The 27,846-nt window shown below is 46.8% G+C and overlaps 2 protein-coding genes and 1 long non-coding RNA gene across 5 annotated transcripts in view; 1 reads left to right on the top strand and 2 right to left on the bottom strand.

Annotated features, from left to right (window-relative positions):
- LOC105180572 (uncharacterized) overlaps window positions 1–24,224 on the top strand; it is a 35,802-nt gene extending 11,578 nt beyond the window's left edge. Inside the window, exons 3-7 of one of the 2 annotated variants that reach the window (XM_011136726.3) lie at window positions 16,270–16,330; window positions 18,725–18,796; window positions 22,713–22,852; window positions 22,963–23,114; window positions 23,551–24,224. In XM_011136726.3, the coding sequence (XP_011135028.2) occupies window positions 16,270–16,330; window positions 18,725–18,796; window positions 22,713–22,852; window positions 22,963–23,114; window positions 23,551–23,622 (497 nt within the window). In that variant the 3' untranslated portion in view covers window positions 23,623–24,224. Of the gene's footprint in view, window positions 1–16,269; window positions 16,331–18,724; window positions 18,797–22,712; window positions 22,853–22,962 lie in introns of both variants that reach the window. The other variant, XM_011136725.3, reaches the window with a different exon arrangement.
- LOC105180570 (uncharacterized) lies at window positions 12,935–14,972 on the bottom strand. The gene is made up of 4 exons (XR_003114324.1): window positions 14,531–14,972; window positions 13,771–14,017; window positions 13,503–13,688; window positions 12,935–13,420 (listed from the first exon to the last, which is right to left on the bottom strand). It is a non-coding gene; the product is annotated as an uncharacterized LOC105180570 (long non-coding RNA).
- A 12-nt stretch (window positions 24,225–24,236) lies between the features above and the next one.
- qm (geranylgeranyl pyrophosphate synthase quemao) lies at window positions 24,237–27,412 on the bottom strand. Of its 2 annotated transcripts, XM_011136731.3 has the most exons (8): window positions 27,317–27,412; window positions 26,790–27,072; window positions 25,911–26,065; window positions 25,504–25,648; window positions 25,305–25,425; window positions 25,088–25,227; window positions 24,922–25,024; window positions 24,237–24,784 (listed from the first exon to the last, which is right to left on the bottom strand). In XM_011136731.3, exons 2-8 carry the CDS (start codon window positions 26,862–26,864, stop codon window positions 24,549–24,551), a joined length of 975 nt encoding a protein of 324 aa, XP_011135033.1. In that variant the 5' UTR covers window positions 26,865–27,072; window positions 27,317–27,412; the 3' UTR covers window positions 24,237–24,548. The 2 variants fall into 2 exon arrangements, with proteins under 2 accessions (XP_011135033.1, XP_011135031.1); XM_011136729.3 differs by having other exon boundaries at window positions 26,790–27,412.
- Window positions 27,413–27,846: the final 434 nt, after the last annotated feature.

Below are 27,846 nucleotides of genomic sequence, written 5' to 3' on the forward strand. Positions count from 1 at the left end.
GAGAGAGAGAGAAAAAGACAGAGAGTAGAAGCAGAAAAAATGCTGTCTCGGGTGCAATCGAAGCGAATCTCCTGTATAATTTCTCCATTCACCGTGAAGAGGTGAATAATGCGCTCTCGTGCAATTAACAAATTCTCGAGTAAAGGAACGATGATGTATCCGCGAAACGTATGAAACGCTCCCGTAAAGTTTCTTTAGTCAACTTCAGTAACTGAAACGTCATCGTTCCCCTTCCTTCGGCCGGATTATGAGAAGAGAGAATGAGAGAGAAAGAGAGAGGCATCTCTCCTCCTCCGAGGATATATCGGATTTCAGGTGGGAGCGCGATAAAACCGCAAGGACTCTCGGCAACTACAACCGACGTGGATGGCCGCGTTCCTTGATGAGTCGCGGTTTGAGGTTTCGCGAAGTTGGCCACGAGAGAGGAGGAGAAGGAGGAGGAGAGCTCTTTTACCTTTACCTGGTCGTGAACGCAGAGAGCTCGTGAGAAGGGGAGAAAGAGCGAGTGAGAAAGAGGGAAGGAGACACGTGCGTGTCAATAATCAATTATTCATATCGCCGCGATTGCGAAACTTGTTAACGATCGCGTTGTTCGCGATCGCGGAATAATCAACGCTTTCCGCGTCGGCGCCTTGAGCGTATTTTCCGATAAATTGATATATCCGTACAATTAACTTTTTCTCTTCTCTCGTTCTTTTTCCCCCTCTCTCTCTCTCTCTCTCTCTCTCTCTCTCTCTGTCTCTGTCTCTGTCTCTCTCTCTCTCTCTCTCTCTCTCTCTCTCTCTCTCTCTCTCTCTCTCTCTCTGTCTGTCTGTCTGTCTGTCTCTGTCTGTCTCGTCCGCAAGAGGAGGAACTCGCGACACCAGAGCGGACCGCCCTATCTTTTATCTTCCCTGGCTGCGGCTCCCTTTATTTTATTTTATTTTATTTTTATTTCAGCTTTCCGGGGAGGAAGTGATCCGTCCGTTCTTTCTCTGTGATACGCCATTCTCTCTTCTGTTTTTCCCCTTTCTCACATGCTCTTCCTCTCTCGCTCATATTCGCCGGCGCGGAAGACGGAGTTTCTGGTGTAAAGAGATAATACTCCGCTATATAGATACAGCGCGATCCTTTAGGATCCTCGTGCAGCGCGCGGCCGTTCGCTCGGTTCGGCTCAGCAGCTCGTGTAAACCATGTGGAACGTGCGCGTAGCTGCAAAGTTTGCGGGTTGACATACTGTGAATCATAAGTTTGTGTCCACCGGGGGACTCATTGCGGCAAAGTTTAAGGCTGGCGGCCGATAACCAGCTCGCGGAGAAAGAGAAGGTCGGCCTTCGTCTCTTGCTCCGACATTTAAGACGCGCTCGTGTAAAAGATCATCGATAGTGCGACTTTATTCTCGACGGGACTCGCGCGAGCGAGCGAATTTCTTCGCCTGCGACAATCCCATTTCGCTCATTAACGAGGCATAACGCGATCTCCTCTTGGTAAGATTGCCTTCACGACGAGAGAGATTCAGCTGACTCGACTCGGTTGAGAACCGCGAAGAGTCAAGATTTGGTTAGCCTGTTAGCCCCGGTCGCTTCCGGAGAATACTGTCTGCGCGCGTCGAGACAAGCCGCAAAGATATTATTATCCGCGTAAACGAAACTGAAATATTTTCACGGCTTATGCGGAACTTCCCGCGTTATTTAGATCTATCTTATATTCACGTTTAAACTCCCCGTTTCGCGGGCTATTCCGAAAGCATCGTGCGCGACGGTGTGTCCTGGAGCTTAATTAATAAGCAGCCGGAAACCCGAGCGCAGAGATGTTGACACGTCGATACTTTCCGCCGTTACGAGCCGTTTAAAAGAGACCGGCCTTTTTCGCGGAGCAAGCTTCAGGAAGACAAATGGATAACAAAATTACACTTTTTGCTTCAGCTGGAGCACACTCGAGCGGGAGTCTAATTGCAAGCTTCACTACAGAAATGTATAATGCTGTACACAAACATTTGAAACGGCCTACTTCGATGCTTTAGAATTTCCGGCTCTAATTAGGCCTCAGCGCGCTCCGCGAAAATGTCGTGCGGCAGTTTCGCGACATTCTGCGCATATTTATGCGCATATGTGTATGCATTCCGATGCAGTTTCAGCTCTCGCGACGCATTTATCGCGTTTATTTTCGAATCTCTCCCGTTCTCGTATTTACATCGCGCGAAACCCGAGTATCTATCCGACGAAATATCGTCTCCCTCGATTTGGAACGGATCCGAAGGGGGGGATGGGCGCGTTATGTACGCCGCTCATTAATTATCACCCGTAAATCACCACGAACCAGGGTCAATCTTCGAAAGCCGAAAGGGTATTTATTTAAAGGTAACACCACATCTGACCCTCATCCGTGCCCGTTCCCTATTAATAGAGAATCGTTATTATTGACGGGAGATTTTTAAATAAGGGCGAACGCGACGGCAGCCGGAAACGGCAGCACGCGATGAGACAGAGAGTGAGAGAGATCGTTAGGAAGTTCTTATTCTTATTTCGTGTCTTTCGCCATCGCCTCGCCGGTAGTAGAAATATCGCACACGTGCCTTTACGATGACGCGCGGCTCGTCCGCGACGGTCGTATCTTTATGGCACGATGTAAAACATATTTTTATTAGGCCGTATAAAACAGGGGAGCACGTGCTCGCGCAAAGAAAACGATCGAGAGTTGCAAGACGCGATAAAATACGACGGGCCGCGCGGGGAAATCTCCGCGAGCGCGCGGCGCGTTTTTTTCTCGTGTCTCGCGATCATTTAAGGGGGAATTACATGTGGAAGGGCGTTTCCAAGGCTATGTTTACAAATTTTTTTTAATAGAAACGGCAAGATGAATGGGCTTGAAATTTTCACAGCATATGCATTAATGTTGAAAGTATAAAATAAATTTTATCGAATCACAAGAACCGATCCAATTTGTAATTATAGATAGAGATGCAGTCATCCCTTTGCGAGCTCTATGTTTGCTGTCGACGTAATTCCGGGCCTCTCACTACTCTGAGACCAAAAATGAGAAAGATTTTAAAAATATACGTTTGCCATTATGTAGCCCGTATCAAATTGAAGGCAGTGAAGCCAAATTTGGAAAAATAATGACTGTACAAAACAAAGTATCGAAAATGAGACTTTTTTCAACTTGTAATCATGTTTAAAAGAAATGAATAAGATAAAATATAACTGTGTTCGAGGGAGGGGCGAAAACTACATGTCTACTGCATATTGTGTAAAAATTTCAAGTTATTCAGTTCAGTGGTTTTTGCGCAATCGTGTCGACAGATTTTAAGAAAATGGTGTTTCCAGATAAACGCGTTTAAAGTTTTATGTGTACTTTCCATATAGATAGTGACAAATTTATTTTATACTTTGAACATTAATGAATATCCTGTGAAAATTTCAAGTCCATTGATCCTACCGTTTCTGTTAGAAAAATTCGTAAAAGAAATAGCCTTGAAAACGGCCTGCTCCGCATATAATTCCCCCCTTAACGCACGATATTAAATGGCGCGGATGCCGGCTGGTGTCGAGGCACGGCACGGGATTTCTTCGATAGCATTGAATTCAATCTGGTGATTATCGCCAGGCCGAATAAAGCCGCGTTTTTCCGAGCGCGCTCGCAATAAACAGCCGCGAGCGCAATCCCGCATCGGGGAAAGAGTGTTTGGTATTTAAGATCGTAATCGCGTTGCTGGCTAATTACACCCGGGAAGTTTGCTGCGTTGTCGAAATAGTTATATACATACTTGGAAACTGGTACATTGTTGAAATAACCGTAGCCGAGATAGTTATGGCGATGTCGCGGAATCGTGATCGCGCGGAAATTACGACCCGTTATTGTTGAATGAGTCACAATGCGATGATAATTTTATGCACGTATTCGCATTGCCGTTTTGTCGGAGCGACAAGGAGCACACAGAACTGGATGACGAAAACGGCTGCGATTTTAGTGAGATTGGTCACTCCTTTCTCTCAACAGGAGCATTAGAACGTTGTTCTTCTCTTTCGTTCTATTTCGAGAACGGAGAAGCTTGGGGTATTGTTATAAATAATGTATTTTTGCAGCGGCACATTCTAAAGGTCATCAATAATTCCAATTCCTTTTTGTACAGCGTGCATTGATCCTTGCTATGCTCGTTTCGCTTTAAGGACTCAAATGCAGTGCGCCAGTTAAAATTGAAAGTAGGACACACACGTTAACGTCAGTGCAATGCAAAGAAGAAAAAACGCGTTAAAAGCGCCGACTCTAATTGCAAATATTTCAACTTTCGAGTGAGCAATCTTGCACTAATTGCGCGAGCAATTAGGTAATATTTCCGATTGATGTGTAATGCAAGTTGCAGCAACGGCGGAACGGGACGAAACTCATTTCGCGAGACAACTACCTCGAGAATCAACTGCGACTCGCAGTTGTCCGATTTTAATTTTTGTGAGAGCCGCATTTGTTACGTTGTCCCTTCGTCCGTATCCCTCTCTCCCCCTCCGCCTGTCTGTTGTTTCTCTCCTCATCCCCGTGCCCGTGTTTCGCGAGCTAAAGCGCAGGCTATCGCGGACGCACGAAACTCACTGGCGTCCCGAGTATTCGCGTCTGCCGTACGCGCGCATTTTCCGTGATGCATTCCGCAATGCGACGTACGTACCGTGTATTACGCTATTACGTTGTATAACACACACGCCCGCGGAATTACGTGACACCGTCATCACTGTCCCTTCCAGGGCGGAAAGGACAGCGGGAGTAGCCGTTGCGTCTCGCACACGCGGAACTGCACGCTGCGCGGAAGCACGCTTCAAAATGCACAAAGTGCATCGGGAATTATACGGGATTGAAATATTTGCAGGTCCTTTTACCGGCCATTTTAGAGAGAGAGAGAGAGAGAGAGAGAGAGAGAGAGAGAGGACGACATGGACGCTATATCGAGTGCTCCAAACACGGGCGCGATTCTCTCCGCCAAGGAAGCGACAGGACTCTCTCGGATGCGTATCGAACGTTCCGGAAATCCGCGCAAGTACACGGATTTTCGTCACTTGTCGCCGAATTTCGCCGGCGCACTTTTTCCCTCCCTCCCTGGGCGGTCGCGCGATTTCCGCGCGGCAACGAGGACGAGGACACCGACGCCGGCGACGACGACTATTCGACGGTCGCGTAGCACGCCATCTCCGCTCCTACCTTCCGCTCGTTCGCGTCGGAGTGCTTCGGGAAAGTTTTGATGTCGCTCGTCACGACGTCGCGGGACAAATCGAATCGTCGCGATGGAAAACTCGGGCAAACTCAATTTCCATCGCGCTCCGCCGTCGGAAACGCGACGCCGCGTCCGTGTCGGACGCATGCGATCCCCGCGACGAGCGGGGGTGGAAGGGAGGAGGGGGAGATTCTCCGCCCGTCGCTCGATTGCCGCGGATTAAATTAATTTCCACTGTATTCCGTACACGACCTGCCTGCTTTCTCTCGCCCTGCCCTTCCCCTCTCCCCTCCTTCCACCCTCCTTCGTTCTTTCTCCCGTCGACATCGGCGTCGACGGGAAACTCCCGCGATTTTTCAGCGACGTCAGCTTGACGCGAGATGCGCGCCAGTCGAGCAAGTCTTGTCGAATGAAATTCCATTAAAGCGAAGTCTTGCGCTCCTTCTCTTCTTCGGAAATTGATTAAGCAGCGAAATTCCGTCGGATTGTCTCGAATTTCATCCGCGGATTCCGTCACCCGCGGGAATTTCGGAGGCACGCGCGAGGAAATGACGATCTCGAGTAGCAAACACCCCATATAAAGTGGCGGTATCAGTCGGCGCGGAAGAGCACTTTCCGAAGCTGCCGGCGTCTAATTATATTCGAGAGTGGCCCGGCGTCTTAATTATCGCGCGCTGCCGCCTTAATTATCGCCCTTCGAGGGACACTCTTGACGCAAGTGGTGTCCGCGGCTAATTGCATTGCGAAGATGCACCGGAAGGCTCGGCGTCGGCCGCACCACTAATTGAACTGCCTGGGAACTCGGAATTTGGATTTCTCTTCGCGTCGCGCCGAGCCCTGAGTGGCGCGATAATTCGCCCCGTGGGCGAAATAACATCCGACAAGAATAAGAAGAAGAAGAAACGTGAGGGAAGAGAAAGAGAAGGAGAGAGAGAGAGAGAGAGAGAGAGAGGAGGGGGGCAAGCGCGAAGAAGAGATATGTGGTAATCCTAGAAAAAGAGAGAGAGAGAGAGAGAGAGAGAGAGAGAGAGAGAGAGAGAGAGAGAGAGAGAGAGAGAGAGGGAGAGAGAGAGAGAAAGAGGAACCCGATCGCACCGATCCGTCTTCGTTGCCGCGACAGAGGAAGAAATTAAGGAAGAAAAGACGACTATCGGCCGCTATTCATCCTCTGAGCGGGAGGCTTCCGCAAGAGTGCCACCCCCCGCGCATCTTCCACCCCGGCCCATCTTGCCCCTTGCCCCCTGCCGCGTCTCACCTTTATTCACCGACATTTCGCCGCCTCCCTGGCGATTCCTCCTTATTGTTATCCTTCCGTTCGCCGTCTATTTTGCTGAACTTTGTTCAACGAGACGTCGCCCTCGTCGGTTTCGTGTACGATAATTTTCCCGAGCGGTCGGACAGTTACCGGTATATCTTTTTCACCTCTTACTTTTTTTCAATTGAACGTAACGTAATCATAATTTTCTTTTTTTTATTGTTTAGTCGAATATATATCGATATATGTGTCAAAACTTTTAATGGAGCGTCATAACGGCGACGCTAACGTTTCGTTCGCTCCCGTGCAACCGCATCAGATAAAGAAAATTTAATTTTCGTGGAAAATAATAAGGCCGGATCGCCGCAATGATCCTCCCTGCCCTCACCCGGAGGATAATGGATGTCCCGGCGAACATCTTCGTGGACAATGCCGGCCCGGAAATTCGCTAGCGAGCCACCGCGAGACCGCGGGTGGCTGATTCACGTGCCAGCCGCAGCAGGCGTTCACCTTCGTCCTGGATCATGTCCTGGGCGTGCACGGGGTGGATATGAGGGGACATCCGCGTGTCTTGCCGAACGCTCGAACCGAGTGACCAGTAATTCAGATTGCGGCCGCTCTCTAAATTTCATCAAGTGAAACTCCCACTCGGTCAGAACGAGTGAGAATCCATTTGCCGTCTCGGAGAATCGCCTCGCACGAATGAATGTTTCTCTCGAGCTCAGACTGAATTCTGAGAGATTCCACCCGAGCGGATGTTTCAATTTCGATTAGAATGAAAATGCCGGCGTAACGGTGGCACCTGAGATTCGCTCTCTCCGGTCTCGAGCGAAAATATTCTCTCGTCAATTCAGGCCGGAGAGCTCACTCTGCGCGCGAATGAAAAATCACTCGATTCCGAGTGACAACGGCGACAACGAGTGTCTCGGCGAAGCTTAGATGAGGATCCTACCGAACGAATGTTTCGCTCGATCCGAGTGAATTTGTTAACGCGCGACGCTGAAGAGCACGGGAGAAGCATGGGATTCACCCGGCACTTCCGAGCGCGACATCCGCTCGACGATTTCGGAGAACAGAGAACACACTCCGCGCGAATGAAAACTCACGAGAATTCGTGAGTGACTCGGCGTCGAGCGTGCGGTTCTCGAGCGAAATGCCACTCCGAGAAATACAGCGAGAGCGAGCTGGTGAGCGCGCCGTTACTTGTTCCCATCCGACGAGCGAATCGAAGGGAATTGAATTACGCCCGAATTACGCAATCGTCGTCAGATCGTCGGCTTCGCCGCAGGCGAGCCGCCGCCGCCGCGGAATCAACCCGTGCGCTCCCGGCTGCCCCTTTCCCCGCGTCGTTTTCGTTGTCATTAGCTCCGCGAGCACAATGAGAGTCATCAGCATACGCCGCGAAGGGCGGTCGACGAGTTTCCGCCCCCTTCCGGAGCGTTTCGCCGGCTTATAAATACATAAAACAGGAGCAGCAGGCTGGCGCCGCTGTCCCCGCCGCCGCCGCCGCCGCATCTCGGCGCGGGATAAGGAGCGTAAAATTTTCCGCAAATATTTTCTTCACGGCGACAACGCCGGCGACGGCGGTATCCCAGCTGCGTGCCGCCGTCGCGGCGGCTTTTGCTTTTATTAAACTCGCGAGCGGTATCGTCCGCTGAATAATACATCTCCCGCTCTCTCTCTCTCTCTCTCTCTCTCTCTCTCTCTCTCTCTCTCTCTCTCTCTCTCTCTCTCTCTCTCTCTCTCTCTCTCCCTCTCTCTCTCTCCCTCTCTCTCTCTCTCTCTCTCTCTCTCGCTCTCGCCAAATTCGCCGGACACGCGCGCGCACTCGCGCGGCCTCCCGGCTGCGACACTTCCGTTGTTGTTAACATGCGATTAAGGCGCACGCGGAAACGCAAACTGCATTTGCAAGCCGATGGGTGATAATTGCGAAACTTCGCCCTTGGGAGAGCCCTTAGATCTCCCTCGGCCCGCTCGAGTCACAATATCAGGGATGGGCGAGAGATCAGAATCCTCCACGAGCACTTTATTTCCAAATCCGGCGGAGGCTCGAGCGAAAAGATGAGGGTGAGAGGCGAGGGGGGAAGGGAGGGACGGACAGGCGCGCGGCTGAGACGTTGATCGACGACGAGTTAATTAACGCGACCTAAAACAACTGCGTGTCGCGACGGGGCTGCTTCGTTTTTCAGCGGCGATGGATCCGGCCGCCGCCTCCCTCGTTCGACTTGACAATCAGTAAATAACTGTAGAATTAACGTGACGGAATCCTGAGGGGAGATACGTAGATTGAAAGAGTAGGCGCGCGCGCGCACACGCGCGGTAATTAATCTCACGGCAATTTATCGATTATCAGGGCGGGAGGAAAGCGCTCCGGCCGTTTTATCAATCATCCTGTGGATACATCTTATTGTTTCAACGTGTTTTGCTAGGATCTTCAGGGTGTGCTCTCTAGACTTCTGACATCATCAATCAGGAGTCGAGCGGCCAGCAGACGAGAGCTTTTTAAAGCCGACGAGCGCTCGCGGGAGCGGGGAGGAGAATGCGCGCGCGAGAAAGCTTTCTTAAAATCGTTATTGTTAATTTTATTTGCGCGACAGGGACCGCGCAAGTTTCTCTAATGGCTCGCGTAATTATTTCCTCGTGCGTCGGTTATTCCATTCTGTCGGCCCTTTGATCGGAGCCGCCCGGTGCAATTAGGACCTTTCACCGGCCCGCTCTCTTTGATATCCTTTTCTCTCGCCTTTAACTCGCCTTCAGAAATTGCTTTAACTCCGACGCCAACTTTTTTACATGTATCTGGGGAGGGGGAGGGGAGGTGAGTAGGAGAAAAAGCCTCTCGCTTCAACAATGGCCGGACGAAAAGAGGACTCGCGAGGACGGCGAAGTCCGCATTCGATTCTCCTCCGAGTCGCGATGTAATTAACATCTCCGCTCGATTCCCCGTTAAAATCGCGCGCTCGACAGTGCCAGGAGCTTTTCGAAAATTCTCTCTCTCTCTCCCTCCTTCCCTCCCCGCCCTCGTCTCTCTCTCTCTCTCTTTCTCTCGTCATAACGCGGCGTTGACAGAACGCCACTCCCAGACAGATTTGCTGGGACACTTGCAGTTATCACCGTCACGTGTTCATCAGCGATGATATTTGACAGCTTGAATATTATACCGGGTGACGCGCTCCAATCCAGATTTCCGTTCCATTTCTCCTTTTTGCGCCCCGATTAATTCGAGGTCGACCCGCGGCCCGCGTCGTGTCGGACGGGGAATTTTCGTGCCCGCGGAAGCGACGACGATCGACGTGCGCTCCGTCGTCGTCGTCTTCGTCGGTTTCGGCAACGAGTGTCGTGTCGCGACGAACGATCAGCCCGATATATTCGCCTGACACGTACACCGCGGACGTCCTCCCGGGGGCAATTACAGTGACTCGAGATGATCGGCTTTGTCCTCTTCGTATAGTGGGTGCTCAAATCGAATCACCACCTACCAACCCGCCCCCCCTCTCCTCCATCTCTGTCGGGCCGTTCCCGCGGAAAAAATCCCGTTCGACCCCGCGTTCGAAGCCGCGTATATTGATTTCCTGTCGGACGGATATAGTCGATCCATTGTGCCGCGATACTTGGCCGATGCTGCGCCGCGCCGTGCCGCTCGTTCCGACTACAACGTACAATGGAATAATTTTATACCGCCCGGTGTAGGAGATTAATACGAGCTCTTGTCGTGTCTGATCGTATCCCCTTCCCCGTGCGCGGGAGAAAGAGAAAGAGAGAGCGAGAGAGGAGAAAGAACGCGTGCCGCCGATACAGATTAAGGGTTAACATCCGAGTGAACGCCTGAGAACACAGAGTAAGTTTGGGAATTTTTTGTGGCTAAATAATAACATAGATGGAAAATTGGTTTGAAGGCCTCTAACGTGCGTACCTTAAACTACACGAAACAATTTTTTATTATTTTGCCTCAAGATGGCGGCGCTGAAGCTCTCCAAGTAAAAGCACGTTTTTCGAATTGGCTTGCAGCAGAACTTTTAACAAATTTCATCCGATCCACTCGAAATTTTTACAGTAGCTGCTAAACCAAATTCTCTAGAGAAGTGCACATGATTTTTACGATCGGTCTGAAACTTTTGTTATAAATATTTTTTCACTGAATTTCTTGGATAAAAAACTGAAATTTTTTTCCTAATGTTCACCATTTCTACAAGAATCAATATTTGAACATATACGTGTGTACTTCTCTAGCAAATTTAGTGTAGATTAACAAAAATTTTGCCTTTTTTTCTCTGTTTGAAAGTGTACGGCATTTCTGCTGCAAGCCGCGGGGACTCATGGAGAAAAATGCGGATTTACTTGGAGAACTTCAGCGCCGCCATCTTGAGGCAAAATAATAACAAAAAATTGTTTTGTATAGTTTAAGATATGCACGTTAGAGAGGCCTTCAAACCAATTTTCCATCTATGTTATTATTTAACTACAAAAAATTCCCAAACTTACTCTATGTTCTCAGGCGTTCACTTAGATGTTACCCCTTAATACGGGCTTTTATCCGCGTGGCCGATCGTGTCTCGACTTCCTGCGTGTACATCGGTATACTTCGATAGCGCTTCGATCGATATCGCTCAATGCTGTTAGCCGAGTCGAAATTTCGGCTCCGTATTAACCCTGCAAATTCTGCGCAAACTTGAAGCCCCGCTCCGATGCAGAAGCGCGCGCAGGCGATATCGTGTGTTCTAACTTTGATGCCGCGCGAACGAAGTTGCTCGCTGCCGTTTGTTCCATCCAAGGCCGCTCGAAGAAGGGCCCGCCGAGGGCCTTGGAAATCGCCTCGGGCACTGTGCAGTGCGCATTTTTGGAAAGTCGATACTCGGGATTATTTCGCACGTGATTGTACATACATGGCTATTCCGGCGACATATATATGTACCTGGACCAAGCAAAAAGTTTCCTCTCTAAAACGTGAAGCCGGAAGTTGGCAGTTTGAGACAGAAAGAGAAGGTTGTTTTGCGTCTACTTCTTTCTCACTCTAGCTTACATCGACTGTCAAAAGTCGCCCCATATTTATACTGCAGTTATCAAATTAAGTATATACTTACAGACAAATATGTAAAAGAAAAATATAAAATATATGGAAGAAATATAAAAAATATGTAAAATAAATATAAAAATAGAGATAAAAGATTTTATTAACACGCTAACTTGCTGTATTATAATACATTCGCTCTGTGTTTCTATACCTCGCATTTGGTCCGATTTATGCTACGATTGCGACAAAATACCATATTGTTTTATCTTGTATTATTTCTTTTCTTTCACTCTTTACAGCAAAACTGTTAGGTTAAGTATGGCTCTTGCTGTCATATAAGCCAAAAGTGAGAAAGCAGTAGACGCAAATCAATGTTCTCTCTCAGTCAGAAACTGCCAACTTCCGGCTTCACTCGCTGCTACAGTAAAAATATACGAATGTTTGATCCATATGTCGTTGGGCTATTCACGAGTTTAGTCTCTATTCTCATTTTTTCACCCTTCGACGCGCTAATTTTATGTACAATTTCCTCAACTGCAAACGAAATACGCGCGTAACAACGTAAAGTATTAAATAATCAAGCAAAGATCGGCGAGAGCCGGGTGGAGACGAGAGACACCGTGCTTCCCTTTTTCCCCTTTTGCTTTTTCTTATGTTTTCACGTCGAAAGTTCCGACGGGATCTGGATATTCAAGAGGAGCGGGGAAGGGGAAGGAGCTGTAAGAGGAGAGACAACAGCTGTGTGAACATCGGTGGGGATTTAAACTCGGGATTTAAATTATAATAACAAAGATAAACGGAAGTGAATGAAAACGTCGGCGGATTATAGACGCCGCTTGGACATTCTCACAACCTGCTGGCCGAATATTACCAGAGACATGAAAGGAAAAATATCCGCGAGCCGGTAATTAGAAATTGTCTGTTATTAACGATTTTCGATTGCGAATACAATCGACCACACGTTTGTGTTATTCATGAATTATTTTTCGGCAGTTTAGGTCAAGTGGTTCTTCATGTATTCTTCATGTATAATATATATAAATACTGCAATAAACTCGACGAATAATGCACGACCGCGTGATGAGATTCTCGAAATTATGATTGTTTATCAAACGACGGCAATCCCGGTGTGAGCGCCGGCATTAAAATAAATTACAAATTTCGATTACCACGGGCGCCATTCTATCTTCGCAAAGGTCGTTTGCACGCCGAACATGCCGCGTTGACTATCGTGAATTGCGCGGAGTTCGACTGACGATTAAATCACTGAAGATAGATAAATATTATTCGACACATGTACAAATCTTTTCTTTACCTTGATTTATGCTCTCTATTTATAACTCTATTTATAACTCTATCTATAACTCTGATTTACGCACATCGGCGACGTGCAATCGTTTTTTCCAATCGCAATTGATTATACTTTTTACATAACTCAGCGGGACACGGTAAACGTCGATTACCGCTTAGCACCGCGTTAATCAGCGTGTCACTCGTAACGAATGATTCGCCGCAGCTGGCAATATCATCCTCGTCTATTATCCTCGTCCTTGATACTCCGCTCGATCTGGACTTCTGATCGTGCTCGGTCGTGGCATTGACATTGTAAACACGATCGAAGAAATACATCGGAAATTTCATAATATCGACGAGAGACCGCATTTATCTTCCACAAGTCGACGAGATATTTTAATTATTTTGTTTTTTGCACTCGGAGTTATGTATCTCGCGGGTTACTTACCAGCAGCTCGGCGGCACCTTCTTCGGAAAATGTGCAAATAGGAATCGCGTCGTATTAAATAGTGTAATTTTGCAAGCGAGTAATTTATTGTAATGATATTCGGTTTATGAATCTTGAGACATTGAGGAACATATTTATGACGAAAAAAATCAAAATTTCACATCTCATATTTTTCTAACGTGTGGTAACGTGTGAAACAGTCACCGATATGCGTTGCAGGTTCGCTTTGCCATTGTTCTGTAAATTAAATAAATGGGTCAGAAATGTCGAACTGTAAATTACGAAATTACAAAATGAAATTTATTAAAGAGAATATTACTTTTCCAATTTTACTTTCCTGATTTGGTAAGGCGATCTGCGCCGCTCTCGATTTATATGAATCTTTAGACATTGAGGAACATATTTATAACGAAAAAATCAAAATTTCATATCTCATATTTTTCTAACGTGTGGTAATGTGTGAAACAGTCACCGATATGCGTTGCAGGTTCGCTTTGCCATCGTTCTGTAAATTAAATAAATGGGTCAGAAATGTCGAACTATAAATTACGAAATTACAAAATGAAATTTATTAAAAAGAATATTACTTTTCCATTTTTACTTTCCTGATGACTTGGTAAGGCGATCTGCGCCGCTCGATACGCTTCAATACAATTTGCTTTCAGCTTTGAAAGTCTCTTTCTCTTAGGCTACGGTCTAAGGCTTGCTCGTTTACCTTCTCAAAGATAACACCACCATATCATGTGTTGTATCACCAAAAAAACATGTATTTTTGCAAAATTTGCGCTCGCATAAGTTTATCCTGTATAATCACTAATAAAATCTTCATGTCCCCTGAAAAGGGACATCCAAATGCAAAGGATTAATCGACGAGCGGGAATCCCGAAGTAACGCCTTTCGATACACGCGCTTCGCGTTGCGGCGCGGAGTCGCTTATCGACTCGAAATGCAACGATTCGCTCGCGAAGAAGCATGCGACGCACGATAGCGTGAAACCAAGATCTCGAATATTCCCGGGAGAGACGTTCTTGTTCCTTTTTCATTAAGACAAATATACAGGGTGATTCAAAACAACCTTCCATTATTAAAAGTATAAAATCCTGATAAAATTCTAAAACAACTTTTCCTCTTGCAAAATTTTGGCAAAAGCTTAGATTTTAAATTATTAACAAAAATAGTAGACCTATTGCGGGTCGGGTACGGGAGGTAGACAGGTGTGGCGCAACTCACCGTCAGACGTGGGCGCTAACGCGGAGTACCCGCAGCAATCAGCTGATCACACTACACATGTTATACACTAGCTACGTTCCAATATTCATTGCCAGCATAAAAATCTATATTTTGTACCTGTAACGTGGTGCGACGGATGTCTTGCTCGGTTGGGGTACAGCTCGGTGTATCTTCGAGCAGCAGCGGCGACCTGGCCGTGACAGGCTCCGAGTGTCAATAGCATGTCATAATATTCTTCGTTTGTGTATGCTGCCATATCGTCTTGATGTTAACGCTTCCAATAACCGCAGGATTATTGATTAACGCATCGATTGTTTCAACGCATACGATACGATCGTCGCGGGATGTCCATTGGTCCATCCCCCACCATGCACGACCGCCGCTTCGCATTGGTCGTGCAATGAATACGAGTGAATGAGTGAAAAAGAGACAGAAAGACTCGGAGAGACCGAGAACGTGCTTGCATGTGTGTGCGCGTACAATCCTGGCTGTTTTCCAAAATTTTTGCCAGTTATAACAATCACCTAACGTCACAGAAAATACAGATTTTTATGCTGACAATGAATATTGGAACGTAGCTAGTGTATAACATGTGTAGTGTGTGTGATCAGCTGATTGCTGCGGGTACTCCGCGTTAGCGCCCACGTCTGACGGTGAGTTGCGCCGCACCTGTCTACCTCCCGTACCCGACCCGCAATAGGTCTACTATTTTTGTTAATAATTTAAAATCTAAGCTTTTGCCAAAATTTTGCAAGAGGAAAAGTTGTTTTAGAATTTTATCAGGATTTTATACTTTTAATAATGGAAGGTTGTTTTGAATCACCATGTATGCCTCGACGGATCGCGTCGGGCGTTTCGGCATTTTTCCGCTCGCTCCGCCGCATTTCGATGGTCCTTTTTTTCCTTTTCGCGCGATGCATCGTCACGCCGAGTTTTTCCAGTCGCGCTTTTCACACCCCGTTATCGCGATGATGCTATCGAACGGCGAAAGATTCCGGAGTGCACGCGCGCGTCCACGCTTGGAATGCACGGGCGAATGTCAGATAGGGTAATTAATGCGCCGGCATGCATACGCGAGTGCACGCGGGGAATTCGTGTTCCGAAGTATCCCGGAGATACCTTTTCCACGAAAGATAGATTGATATATGGGATGTTTCTCGAATGAGAAAGAGAGAGAGAGAGAGAGAGAGAGAGAGAGAGGATGAGAAGGGGAGAAAGATAAACGGAGACTCGCGGAAAATTCCGCTCGAATTAAATTAACACTCGTGCGAGCGCAAGTAGCAACAATAGAGGAGGACCGACGAAAGGAATTAAGCAGATTAAGCTAACGGGATTACGCGGCGTAAGTGTTGCCTTGAACAACGCATCGGAAAAAAACAAGGGAGGGAGAGGAGCGAGAACAATCGCGGGGAATCGCGACGCCATCGCGTTAATTTGAGCGTAAGAAGACGTGCGTAATCGCGCGTGCTATCGGAGCGGCGGCCGCGAAATTTCGCGTGGTTTCAGCGCTGCGGCCAGCACCGCCCCCGGCTGATACACGGGGAGGGGGGGGAACGGATGGAGCCGGCGAAAGGGGGTTATAAATCATGTGCATCTCGGTCGACGAGCGCGCGCGAAATCGCGAGGCGCGAAACACGATCGAGGTATCGATACGGCTATCTCGGCTCTCGCCTCCCCCCCCATCCCCTTTCGTTCCTCCCCGTCCTCCCGTCGTTTGATCGACCGAGGCAACCCTGCGAAATATCCAGAGCGTCGGGGGGAGGGTTGGCCGGGTGGTTGATGGGATTCGTCGGGCCGGCGCGGCTGCGGCGACGATGGGGGATGTTGCAATCCTTTTGATCCTCTTTCTGTTGCAGTTGTGTGCGGCGTCGGCGTGGATGTGGCGTACCATCGACACGTCATGGGGCTTTACGTTACGTGAGGATAATTCAACATGCGTATACCGTAATTCAATTCACGCATTATCAGCCTCCGATCGCGATCGCGCCGCAAACGCGCGCGCGGAGAAACGGAGGAAACGACGAGATTCGAGCCAGCGGCGGCGAGGCGTCGCTCCGCCAGACGAGATTGAAGCTACCCCTTCGCACCCGCCGCCCTCGCCGCCGATGCAACGAACTTTAATCCATTTTAAAGGCCGTGATTATTCGACGAGGCCTCTCGATCAGGGGATCAGGGGGCCGGTCTTCTTTCTTTCTTTCTTTCCTTCCTTTCTTTCCCGGAAGACTCGGCTCGGCGTCGGAGAGCGATTTTCTCTTCGATTCTAGCGTGCATATTTTGCTTCTTATTTCTCTCTATCTCTTTATTTCCGTTTTATTTTTACCTTTACTCCATTTTGTTCTTTTATTTCTATTCCATTTTCTATTTACTTTCCTCACGCCAATTTGATCGAAGGCACGGAGAACCGAGCGGTGAAAATATGAAAAGCGAATTTTCGCTTCGATCGAGGTGATTCGATTCGGACGAAGGAGAACGTTGACCGAGCCGAAACGTGATTTCGGCGGGATTTCTCGTCGGTTCCTCCTGACTCGCTGATTTCTTGCGCGTGCGATCGCACCCTCGTCCACCCGCTCATGACGGATCTGCCTGTCGCGAAGAGTGCGCTCCATGAGCGCCTCCACGTTTTGTCGCGTCAAGAAACTGGCAGAAAGGTTGCGACGCCTTTCCTCACCCGCATCCAATTGTCCCTCATCAACTCTCAGAAGATGAGTCCTCCTACCGATCGTCCCGGATCGTTCACCCTAATCGGTAAAAATGTCGCGATCTTCGTGCTCGCGCCGAGTGTTTCTTCAGAAAGCTTCAGAGACCGAATCGATCGCCGGGACTTACGATTTTAGACACGCAACATTTAAATCGTAGAACGGCGGAGAACGGCGAGTTCAGAACGTGACTCCGCCTGTGATTTTTCGCCTCCGTCTTGGGAGCTTCGCTCACGCGGCTCTCATCCCCACGTGACACGCCGGGTACAAACAACGAGGCACTTACGCGTGTAAATTATTACATTAACGAAGAGCGGCTTCACGCGCGCCTGGCTTACGAGAGAATCATCGTGCGCGCCCGCCAGAGAGAGAGAGAGAGAGAGAGAGAGAGAGCCCCTAATTTATCCGGCGTCTCCATTAAATTCCACAGAGCTTTTACGGCTTCCGGGCATGTTCTCGCCGCGCGGTACATCTGCGAACATTCCCCAGGGCGGGATTTATTTTGTTAAGCTACATAATCGAACGTCGCCCCGACGAAGCGCCGTCGAAATTCTTTCGCGCGCGATCTTTCGTCCCCCTCGCTCTTTTCCCCTCTCTTGCCCCATCCTCCTGCCCTTTCCGGCTCCCCGCCCGCGCTCCGGCTCGCTTCGCGCGAGATCTAATTCGCTCGCGATTAGATTATCGACGAGCGCGGCGGACGGAAGCGCGACGACTGGAACGAGATTATCTCCGGGGCGGTATTTACTCGGCCACCGCGGGCGAGACCATGAAGAAGCTCCGATGGCTTTTGCCCTTAGCCGGGACGAACGCGCTGCAAAAAAGCCGCCGGATCGCCGCGTCATGGGGAGATCGCTGTCGAAAAAGCGAAACCCTCAAATCGCCTCCGTCGCATCGAGTCTGTAATTCACGGCGCACACACACGAACGAATGCGCGCGCGTCGAATTTCCGTTTTCAATTTATATTAACGGCAACGCGCCCGTCGGCTCGCAAATTAACATTAACGGCGGAATCGTGCCGCAAAATATCGCTTGGGGGAACAATAGCTCTTAATTAGATATTCTTCCCTTTTGTCGCGCATCCACCCGTCGCCCCGCGTTTTCCCGCTCGGCAACGGTGCATGCGGCACCGAAGCCGACGAAGAGGAGGGGGGGGGAGAGAGAAAGAGAGAGAGAGAGAGAGAGGAAAAGTAGCGAGCTCCGCGAAGAGAAATGCCTTCGACGTCATCCTCGCGCTCTCTCGCGCGAATTATTACTTACCCGGCGATATTGCGTCGCGCGGTGCGGAAAATTCTGAGAGAAACGCTTCCCCTCCGCGTCGCGGCCGATTCTCGGGCATCTCCCGCGTGAAACGGGACGCTACCCATTTCTTCGGCTGCCATCATTCACCTGTAAGAAAAAGGGAGGTTGCTGCGCGCAGGTGCCCTTCGCCGGGAGGGCTCGCCGCCGCTTGACATCGCGGAAGTCCGAAGTGTCTGCGTGGGCGGTTCCTGGAGCCTAGCTTCCTCGGGAAACGCCTTCGATCACTTGACGAGGCCGCGGGGTTTCGCGTCACCGGCGATTTCTCCCGAGGAGCTGCCGCGCGACCCTCGTTGAGCCGCGCTTCTCGAATTTACAGGGCGGCGTCGGGTGTCATCTTCTTCCTCGAGGTCACCTGGGCCATCACGTTGTTCGTGCATCTGTGCGTCAGGTACGTCTGAGTCTAGGCAGAAACGTTTCGTCAGAGAGGCTTCACACGCTGCTTTGCTCCTTATTTTCTTCATTGACATCATCGACTGCATCACCACCCCCCCCCACAGCTCCCAGTCCGAGGCGAATGTCCCACTTAGCTCGCCGAGCAAGCTCATCGTGAAAGTAAATTAATACGTTAATAACACGCTTCGAGTACGCGAAGCGTAATTCTCGCTTATCGATTTATCCGGCAAGATGGACGCGGCAAGTTGTCGCAATTTGGGACGCTCGCCTGCTATTCCGCTCGATCTCCTGCTGGCTTTTTCTCTTCGTATCGAGCGTGATCAGCGGTGTGTCGTGTCGGTGCGACGCGCACGTGTCGCCGTTACTTTGCGAGCAAATTGCTGGCCAAAACAACGTCGAGCACGATACGCTCGTTGTGCCAGTAAAGCCTCGGAAGGGCTTGGAAGAGCTCCGGGCAGCCGCGGGAAGCGAGAGAACCCACAGGATAACGCGGGAAAGAAGCGGCGGAGCCGGCCGGCAATTACCAAGCTGGGTCGGAAGTTCGTCCCAGTTTTCAGCTCGGCGTTTCCCGTCGGCGATGAGCGCTCGGAGGAAACGCGAAGCACCGCGGCAAAACTACGTAACGCTCCGCCGCGTAAAGGGCGAAGCGTAATCGGCCTTGCTAATGAGGGAGGATCTTGCCGCTCGCTCGAAATTAGTCTCTCCGGAATAAACGCGCTGACGGACGCGTCGATCGCCGATCAATCGCTCAACGGCCTGATTGATCGTCGAGCCACTCAGGATGCGCCGAAAGGATGCAGATTCCAAGCGCGATTGTATCTCTCGCCTCGCGCCAGCGACATTTTTAGATGCAATAATGAAAAAGAATTTATTCGTAAAATTGAATTAAAAGATCGGAGAGATTTCATTCGCGGTGAATAAATTTCAAGTCAGATCTTCTAATTCAATTTCCAACTGGAAATTGCGCTTAATGCATAGGTATTTTGGATCGAGAGGATTTAAAAAACTGATTTCATGTTGCGTCATTTGCATTTTGCATCGAAGTATTAATGAGGGGATTAATCTCGCACGCAAGTCAACGCGTTCGTCAGCGCGCTTACATCGAAAGCCGCTCACGCTGTATTTTTGACGACACTATATACTTGATACAGCGCATGTTTATTTCTGCGCTTATGCGTGAGGTAATTAGTTGGCATTAGAAATACTTATAGGAATATGTTTGTTTATAGAAATACGTCTATAAGTATTCCTGTGCGCGAGTGCCAACATTCACGGTTATCAGCCGATCAAAATCGACAGAGAGCACCCAACGAAAAGTAATTTCAGAACAAGCGGAATCATCTAAATTTCAGAGGATTTTATTATTATATATGGCCTCAAGAGGATTCCTCTAAGATTAAGAGGAAAATATTATAAACACATTATCCTGAAAGTTAGAGGAATTATATGTTGTATGTATAATGCAAATCTCATTGATTTTAATATAAATTTCCTCTTATGTACAGATTATTTGATCCTTTTTTAAGAGGATTATTATTTATTCTTACTATAGTTTATTCTTACTGGTTATATTAGTTAATTTGAAAACATTATTATAATGTATAGCGAAAAGTAATATATATATATATATATATATGTTATCTTTTTTTATTCATGTCTGGAGATAGAACATGACTGAACAAAAGAAGCTGACATTCAAATCAACACATTCCTCTTCATATAAGAGGAAAATTAATTGACACAAGGGGAAATCCTCTTGAAATAAGAGGAAAATAATAATATCTAATAAATTTTAGACGAATGGTTCACTTTAATCGCTTTATCGAAAGAGGAATCCTCTTTCTGTAAAAGGCTTCGCTTAGAATATGAGATTATGGGAAAAAAAGATCACTTTATAAATAGAATACTTTTTTCTGGGTAAGTCGGCGAAACTCCGTGGATCGTCAATATGTAGAAATATCGCGTTTAAACGTGCTCCTTTACGTGCCGAAGCGCGGTAGGGGGAGGGACATTCCGTCGAGTCGCTGGCGCGCGCAATCAGCATTTAATCGCCCGTTACGACTGCATCAATTTCTACTTAACTCTCCTCCGCCTCCACCTCAACGAGGCGGAGGCGCAGACAGCGAAACGATTTTCCCGCCGTTATGCAACTTTCCACCGCCATTGGTCTGTATGAGATTAATAAATTCAATTCCCCGAACGCACACGCCGCGCGAGTCTCTCGCCGATAGCGCCCTTTCGCATTTTCTGCATCTCCGCTAACGCGGTATCGCGCGCATTCCCTCCCCCTTCCCGCTTTCCCCGCGATCGCGTTGGTGCAACGCAATTCGGCAGAAACCGGCCGGTGATCGCATTGACGAGGAAATTGCCGGGAAGAGCGCGCGACCCCGAAATTATCGGCGAAGTTTCCGCGCCGCGCCGGAGCGCACCGCTGATTTACGAAATTAGTCGTGGCGTCGACGACTAAACTCGGCCTTAATCGATTCTCCCGACGGATTAGCGTTGCCGCTGGCCGCCGAGGACGAAGCAGACTGGGATAAAACACGCGCGAACTTCTGTCGCCCCGTGGAACTTTCGGCGCGCGCGCACGCGCGCGACGACGACGACGACGATGATGAGAACGCGACGTGTACATCCTTCGCCCTCGTCCCCCCCCCCCCGCCAAGCCCTGGCTCGCGATCATCTCGCGTTTGGGTCCCATGAGTGGTGATCGATCGCTCGGACGCGCACTTTTAATGGCACCGTCGGGGACGTAACTTCCGCGCACGGGAAACGACCCCGTCAATTCCGGATGGATCGTGCTAAGTTGCTCGATAAAACCGATCTCCGCGGAAACTTCTTCCCACTTCTTCCGCCGGCTGCTGAATACGTCGAGAGGACACCGGCGACCCGTCTCCCCCGGCGGTCTTCCGCCGGTGATCGATATGGGACACTCGGGAAGGCGCGACGAGCATTTGATCGCCCGTGCGATATCGAACATCCGAACTTATCTTGAGATGAATTTCGCGGGAGGCCTCCCCCTCCCCCCTCCGAATATTAACTAACGAATATGGTTATCGACGAGCTAACGAACGGATTGAATTAACTAACGAATTAAAATAACGAAGACGGGTGTTCCCGGGGAGAAACAAGAATGGATCGCTGAATTCGCGGATTAGCGGGAGGGGGAAGGAGGGGGCGGGGGGGGGGAGTCGCGCAACTGATTTCCCGTTGTCTGGAAAATTGCCGGGGACTCGGCTAATCCGCACAGAGAGATTTATGCGGGAGATATGTATATCTCTGTTCTGCGGTAATCGTTCTCGGCTATTTCGAGCAAATTCTGACACGGTCTAATGTTATCGATATAATCATCAGCTCTTTGCTGTTATCAGACATAACAGAAATAACAGAGATAATTTTCTGTTTGCCTTGCGGGGTCTTCGTCTGCTCTCTGTGCCGCGCGAATTGAGATATTTTTCTTTTCTTTGGGCTGCAGAATATAATATGCGTAAGATATACATATTGTATTATTACATCTATAATTGATGTAGTAATACGATGTGTATGTTACGTGCATATATTATGTATTTTGATAATAATAATAATGTTCCACCACCACCATCATCATCATCATCATTATTATTATTATTATTATTATTATTATTATTATTATAATAATATACTTATAGTAATACATTGCTTATCATGTCGCACATACATGTTACGTCATAATATATAATAATAATTTATAATCGAGACGCTTCAACCTCGAACTCGGGCTCCCGCATATGCGATTGCGGTTTATCTAGCTTTATCTAGCGCCAGTGTGTTTCTCGAGTCCAACTTCCCAGTCGCGACTTCGCGCGAGGACATGTCCACATGTGTATGAACCATAGAAAAAAAGAAACGTCTGGCGCGCTTCGTGTTTTCAGGAACGAGGATTCCCTCTGCTCGCATTGTTGGCTGGGCGTGTTAGCGACGACGCGGGGTTGGCGGCGGGCGTTGTTCTACTTGCCGTTGTCCTGCATCCTGGCGTGGCGACCCAACCGACTCTGGCTGTCCTACGTCGCTGGTAAAGACGTAAACCCCTCTTGTGAATTGCACGCGCGTGTACCTGTCCCGCTCGCATTTCTCTACGTCTTTACTCGAGACATATCCGGTATATCGGTATGTATTCCGCAGCCGGCCTGTTGGCGGTGCTGTCCTTATTGCATATTGCATCGAGCGCGCTGGGACGGCGAGGTCCTTGCCAGTCGGGCGGCGGGACCGATTCGGTCGGCGAGAGCCTCTTGAACTCCAGACAGGACAATTACGATCGCTTTGAGGAGGTTCTGGTGAGTATTTCCGTAATTCACCGTATTGGCAGCGAATCCTTCTCCTTTGTCCCTTCCCCATCTCCTCTCACGCCTCTTCCCAGCCGACGCGGTCGAGGATCCTTTTAATGCGCTTATCTTTCGAGCGACAGCGGAAAAGCAGCAGTTTTCGTGGTTTGCGCAATTCCTCAGCTGTATCGATCCTTTTTAAATAGCTCGACCCTAGTTGCGGTAAAAAGAGAGTGAGACATCCCGTCTGAGTAATTTAACAATCAACATTTTACGCAACACTATTGCGTAATGAATTACAGTGCGCTATTTGTGTGATTAGTCCTTTTGTCCTTGACTTCCTCGTGGTTTCCCCGCGGTAGATATTTATTATTCATTTCTTTTTACCATTTTTTGCCGATATCCTTTGGCCCGAGTAATTCTGTCGACTGTTATATGCTTTCGCGAGGTGACGGAGGTTCTCGATGACGGCGTATCAGCACCAGGACGTTGTCCCGGGGACAGCGACGGCGAGATATGACACGAGCGACGGCCCTCTTGGGCCAGCGAATCTGACGAGGACAGCGAGCCGGAACAAAGGACCTGTCAGATCGCCACGCTGTCTTAGTCATCGGCGACGAGCCGGAGGAATCCCCCTCTTTCGATTCAATCTCGTCCTGCAAGGAGGGTGTCAATAGCGCGTCGATGATGATTCCGCTCGTGACGAGGATGAACGTGCGAAGTATACAAGGCCGGGTGGTGAGACGGTGCCTCTAGGAAGTGCGGGCGAGTTAAAGGAACGGGAATTCATCGTGCGAGGAATTCACGGGGCTAAAAGGACAAAGAGAAATGATAAGAGAAATGCGAAGAGACTACAAAGCGACGACGTATAACGATAAGACGATAATTAACGAGCGCGCGTGCGAAAGAGCGGATACACGCACGGATATTTTTCTTAGATAGACGTCTATCGATTGAACGGATAATTTTTTTATGTCATCAATATATTTCAGAACCATACACAGGTACAAATGTACAATAATACTTATGTAACTGCATGACGTACAAAAGAGCTGCAGAACATGGTTCTCGTATATTGTATATCCGTGTTAAAATTGTCAATAAAGATTTTCGAACGAGAAAGAGCAATCCTCATATCATGCATTCTTAATTTATATGGAAAAACAAGTTGACAGAGAGAGGACACAATAATCTTTCACACATTTTTAAAATTCAAATACCAAGTGTCTACTTTGAAGCACCAATTCTGTTAACATTAACGATAAATTTAAGTCGGCATTAATAATATCGACTGTTATTTTGTACAATGGTAAAAGTGCGATACTCTATTACATTACATCACGCACTACGGACAGATCTAAAGCTATTTCACGCAATAGAAAAATATAAAAATGACTCTAAATTAAAAAATTTGTCCTGGACTCTGCCTCTAATTCTCGGTTGAATTTATTTAGGTACAGCAGTAGCATCACAGTCCTTATCACAACTCTTGACAACTTCTATTAATTTATCCAGAAGCTCTATCAGCAGCGGATTCCCGCCCAATCTATTGATGTCTTTCCTCACTTCTGCATCCAACTCCTTGATTTTCTTCCTTGTATAATTGAAGGAACCAAAATTTTCCAGCAGGTCCACGAATCTGCGCTTAACCTCGATTTCTTCCGGCCGTTGCTTCAACAGATCTATGTTGCGTAAATTGTTAAGGAGGCAGCGTTGCTAAAAGACGTTGCTCTGGAAACTGCTGCATTTATATAAAACAAATATCTTACTAAATAAAACGATACGCTCGCCAAAACATATACATTACATCGAAGGATACTGAGTATTTGCATGTCTTCGGGATGGGATTGGACCGCGTGAACAATCGGGAAGCTGAATTTTCCTTCCGTCAAGTCTTCACAATAACCTTTCATATCACTGTACTATGATACAAATTGATTTCGTTACTTCAAGCTCGCACGGAGCACTTTAGACATTTCGCTTACCTGTTTGTCATACAAGTTGCAGTAATCGTCGCGTATTTGAAAGAGATATCCTAGCATGTCTGCCAAAGGCGCGACGTTTTCCTCGAATTTTGTGAACAACTGCATTAACCTTACTAGCAGCTTGAAAAGGCCGCCAGTTTCTGCAAGATTGAAGGATATTTAGCCCGCCTTTCGCGCGGGTGATTTTACATTAATTTTCATAAATAGCATTATTTACTTCTTACGACTGTAATTTTGTACTCAAGCTCAGTTGGGCAAATATGATTATCTCTCCAATAAATATCTGATCCCTGACCCCTGTGAAGTTCCAATAATTGTTCTGTAAATACTTTTACTGCCTAAAAGAGAAAATCCAATTGAGCTAATTTAAATTATCTAATTGCAGAACTGTGATAAAAAGTAGCTTAATTACTCACATCTGGATGTTGTAGAGCTAGAGTTCTTTCAAGAGCAATGATCATTCCATAATTTGCAGCATTTGTTGTGTGAGCAATTCCATAAACTGAATGAGCAACAGGAATGCCTCTTCTTAATACAGCATTATCTTCAATATCATCAAGTCTACAAAACAAAAATGATACATGGGTACACAAAAATAATTTTACAAAGAAATATGCAAGTTGAATTTTAAAATTATAACATTGTTACAAATAATATGCATGACATTTAAAACATAGGAACTTGAAGCCTATGCTAATTTATGCTAATAGTTTCATAAGTTATTAATTATATACAGAAATAAAAAGTACAGAAATTATTAATTATATATACAAACAAAAAATTATTAATTGTACAAATAAAAAATTACAAATTATAAACTTACATAATGCTTGAAGTATGTAGTATATTTACAATCTCAATAATATCTTCGAGCTTATCATTTGGTATTCTTAACCAATAATTAACAGCTTTGGCCAAAGTTGTTCTGTATGCTTTTCCAGGGGTTCTTAGCATATAGGACATTGGTTCTAATAGTTTCTGTAAAAAAGAAGTCACACAATAAAGTCCTATCATTTTAAATAATAGATAGGATATATTATATATATATATGTAGCTGCACAGAATGATATAAATTATATTTCAATCAAATTATATATCAAAGCTGTATTTTCTTTTTGTAATCTTTTAAGTAAATGCACTATGAATACAATATGAGCCGACTCAACAATACATATTTTCTGTCATCTTGTAACATTGATATTGTTTCAATATATCATGTAAGATAAAAACTTCAGGACATGCATATTTAATTCAGAATATTTTTAAATATGAATTGATTTCTAAATATGAAATGTTCCACATGAGATATACGGATATATTCTATGTTAAAAATTTAATTCAATACTCCTAACAGATATCAAAATAATAATATTACAAGTTAGGTATGTCAATAGTCTTGACATTTCCATAAGTATATGAGGAAAATACTGAGGAAAAATGTAAGCAATTTACGTCTCATCTATGAATATTTGATTTGCTTATTGCTTACATTATTCTATAATCTTTGCGCTTACATTAATCCTTTGATTTTCTGTTTATTTTTAAAGAATTTCCCAACTAGGACAATAAGTTAGAGTGAAACATATTTCTTTTACTTCAACTTGATCCGCTAGTGTGCGCTATTTGTTCTTTGAAAATAATGAGGCGTATTGATAATTTTATTAATAACTTTTATTATTAATGATAACAATTGATAACATACCCTGTCTTCCTCCATATCGCCACTATGCGAATAAAGAAATATTGTGTTGTTTGTGCCGGTTTGGTCATTGGACATTTTAATCGACTTCCCGCAATACAGCAGACGATGATAACACAAATCGAATGTTAAATCGACAAAAATATCTTGACTACTCGGGAACGCGACAGTGGTCGTGAAGAGAAACTTCTGACAGTTGAAAATCGAAGAGCAAAAGGCAAACGTGAAGTACTTCGATGCCAAGACACGAGTGTGCTCCGAGTACACTCCCTCCCTCAATATATATCTGCAGAAGACTTTTAAAGTCTAATCCCCAACCTGACCTATTGCTACGTAAACCATAGAGAATAAAGATAGATAGAATTACTACGTCTCTTCTGGACATCGATTCTTATCATACCAAATATTGAGTGATGTATTTTTACATCATAAAATTTTTGTAACGTTTTTCAGATACAATGACCGCTAAGGTTACATTGTTGGGTTTAAAAGCTAAACTTTAATGTTCACCGTATTTGGAAAAACGTAACTGTAAAATCTCTATTGATTATTCTCTAGACGATAGCAAGGTCCGTAAGTAGAGACACAACGAAGCAACGTCCTTTCACGGCCGCCATTTTGGGGCTAGAGAATCTGTGTTGGTGCATGTGATACTATGGCTGCGTTCCGATATTCACTGCCAGTACTGAAAATATATAGTTTATGTCACATATACTATAGATTTTCAGGGCTGGCAGTGAATATTGGAACGCAGCCATAGGCACCCTATGTACGTGTAGTATTATGTTTTAGTTGGTAAGTGGTTAATCAGTTGAGCTCATATATGTAATACTACTATATTGCTATCGAGACGAAGAGGAGTGAAGCCAACATCACGGTGCAGCATATATCATCTTCTCGCTTCATCTTTCAAATGCGTACTTCGGCGCAAATACGCATGCGCGTGTTTTATGGAGTCGCATAACCTCATCAGATATACAAGTTGTTACGTTTCTAAAAGTGAAAAGAAGAGGAAAAATGCGCTCATGCTATTTATGTGGGAGAAAAGCTTCACGGGAAG

Source organism: Harpegnathos saltator, unplaced genomic scaffold (assembly GCF_003227715.2).
Source record: "Harpegnathos saltator strain DR-91 unplaced genomic scaffold, Hsal_v8.6 scaffold9, whole genome shotgun sequence".
Taxonomy (NCBI): domain Eukaryota; kingdom Metazoa; phylum Arthropoda; class Insecta; order Hymenoptera; family Formicidae; genus Harpegnathos; species Harpegnathos saltator.

What these genes read in the sequence shown, in the direction of transcription:
- qm (XM_011136731.3), bottom strand. Translation starts at nt 26,864, where the DNA reads ATGTCCAATGACCAAACCGGCACAAACAACACAATATTTCTTTATTCG. An exon ending in GCGATATGGAGGAAGACAGG is followed by an intron (nt 26,066 to 26,789) that starts GTATGTTATCAA and finishes TCTTTTTTACAG; the next exon opens with AAACTATTAGAACCAATGTC. An exon ending in GCAACTTGTATGACAAACAG is followed by an intron (nt 25,025 to 25,087) that starts GTAAGCGAAATG and finishes TTTGTATCATAG; the next exon opens with TACAGTGATATGAAAGGTTA.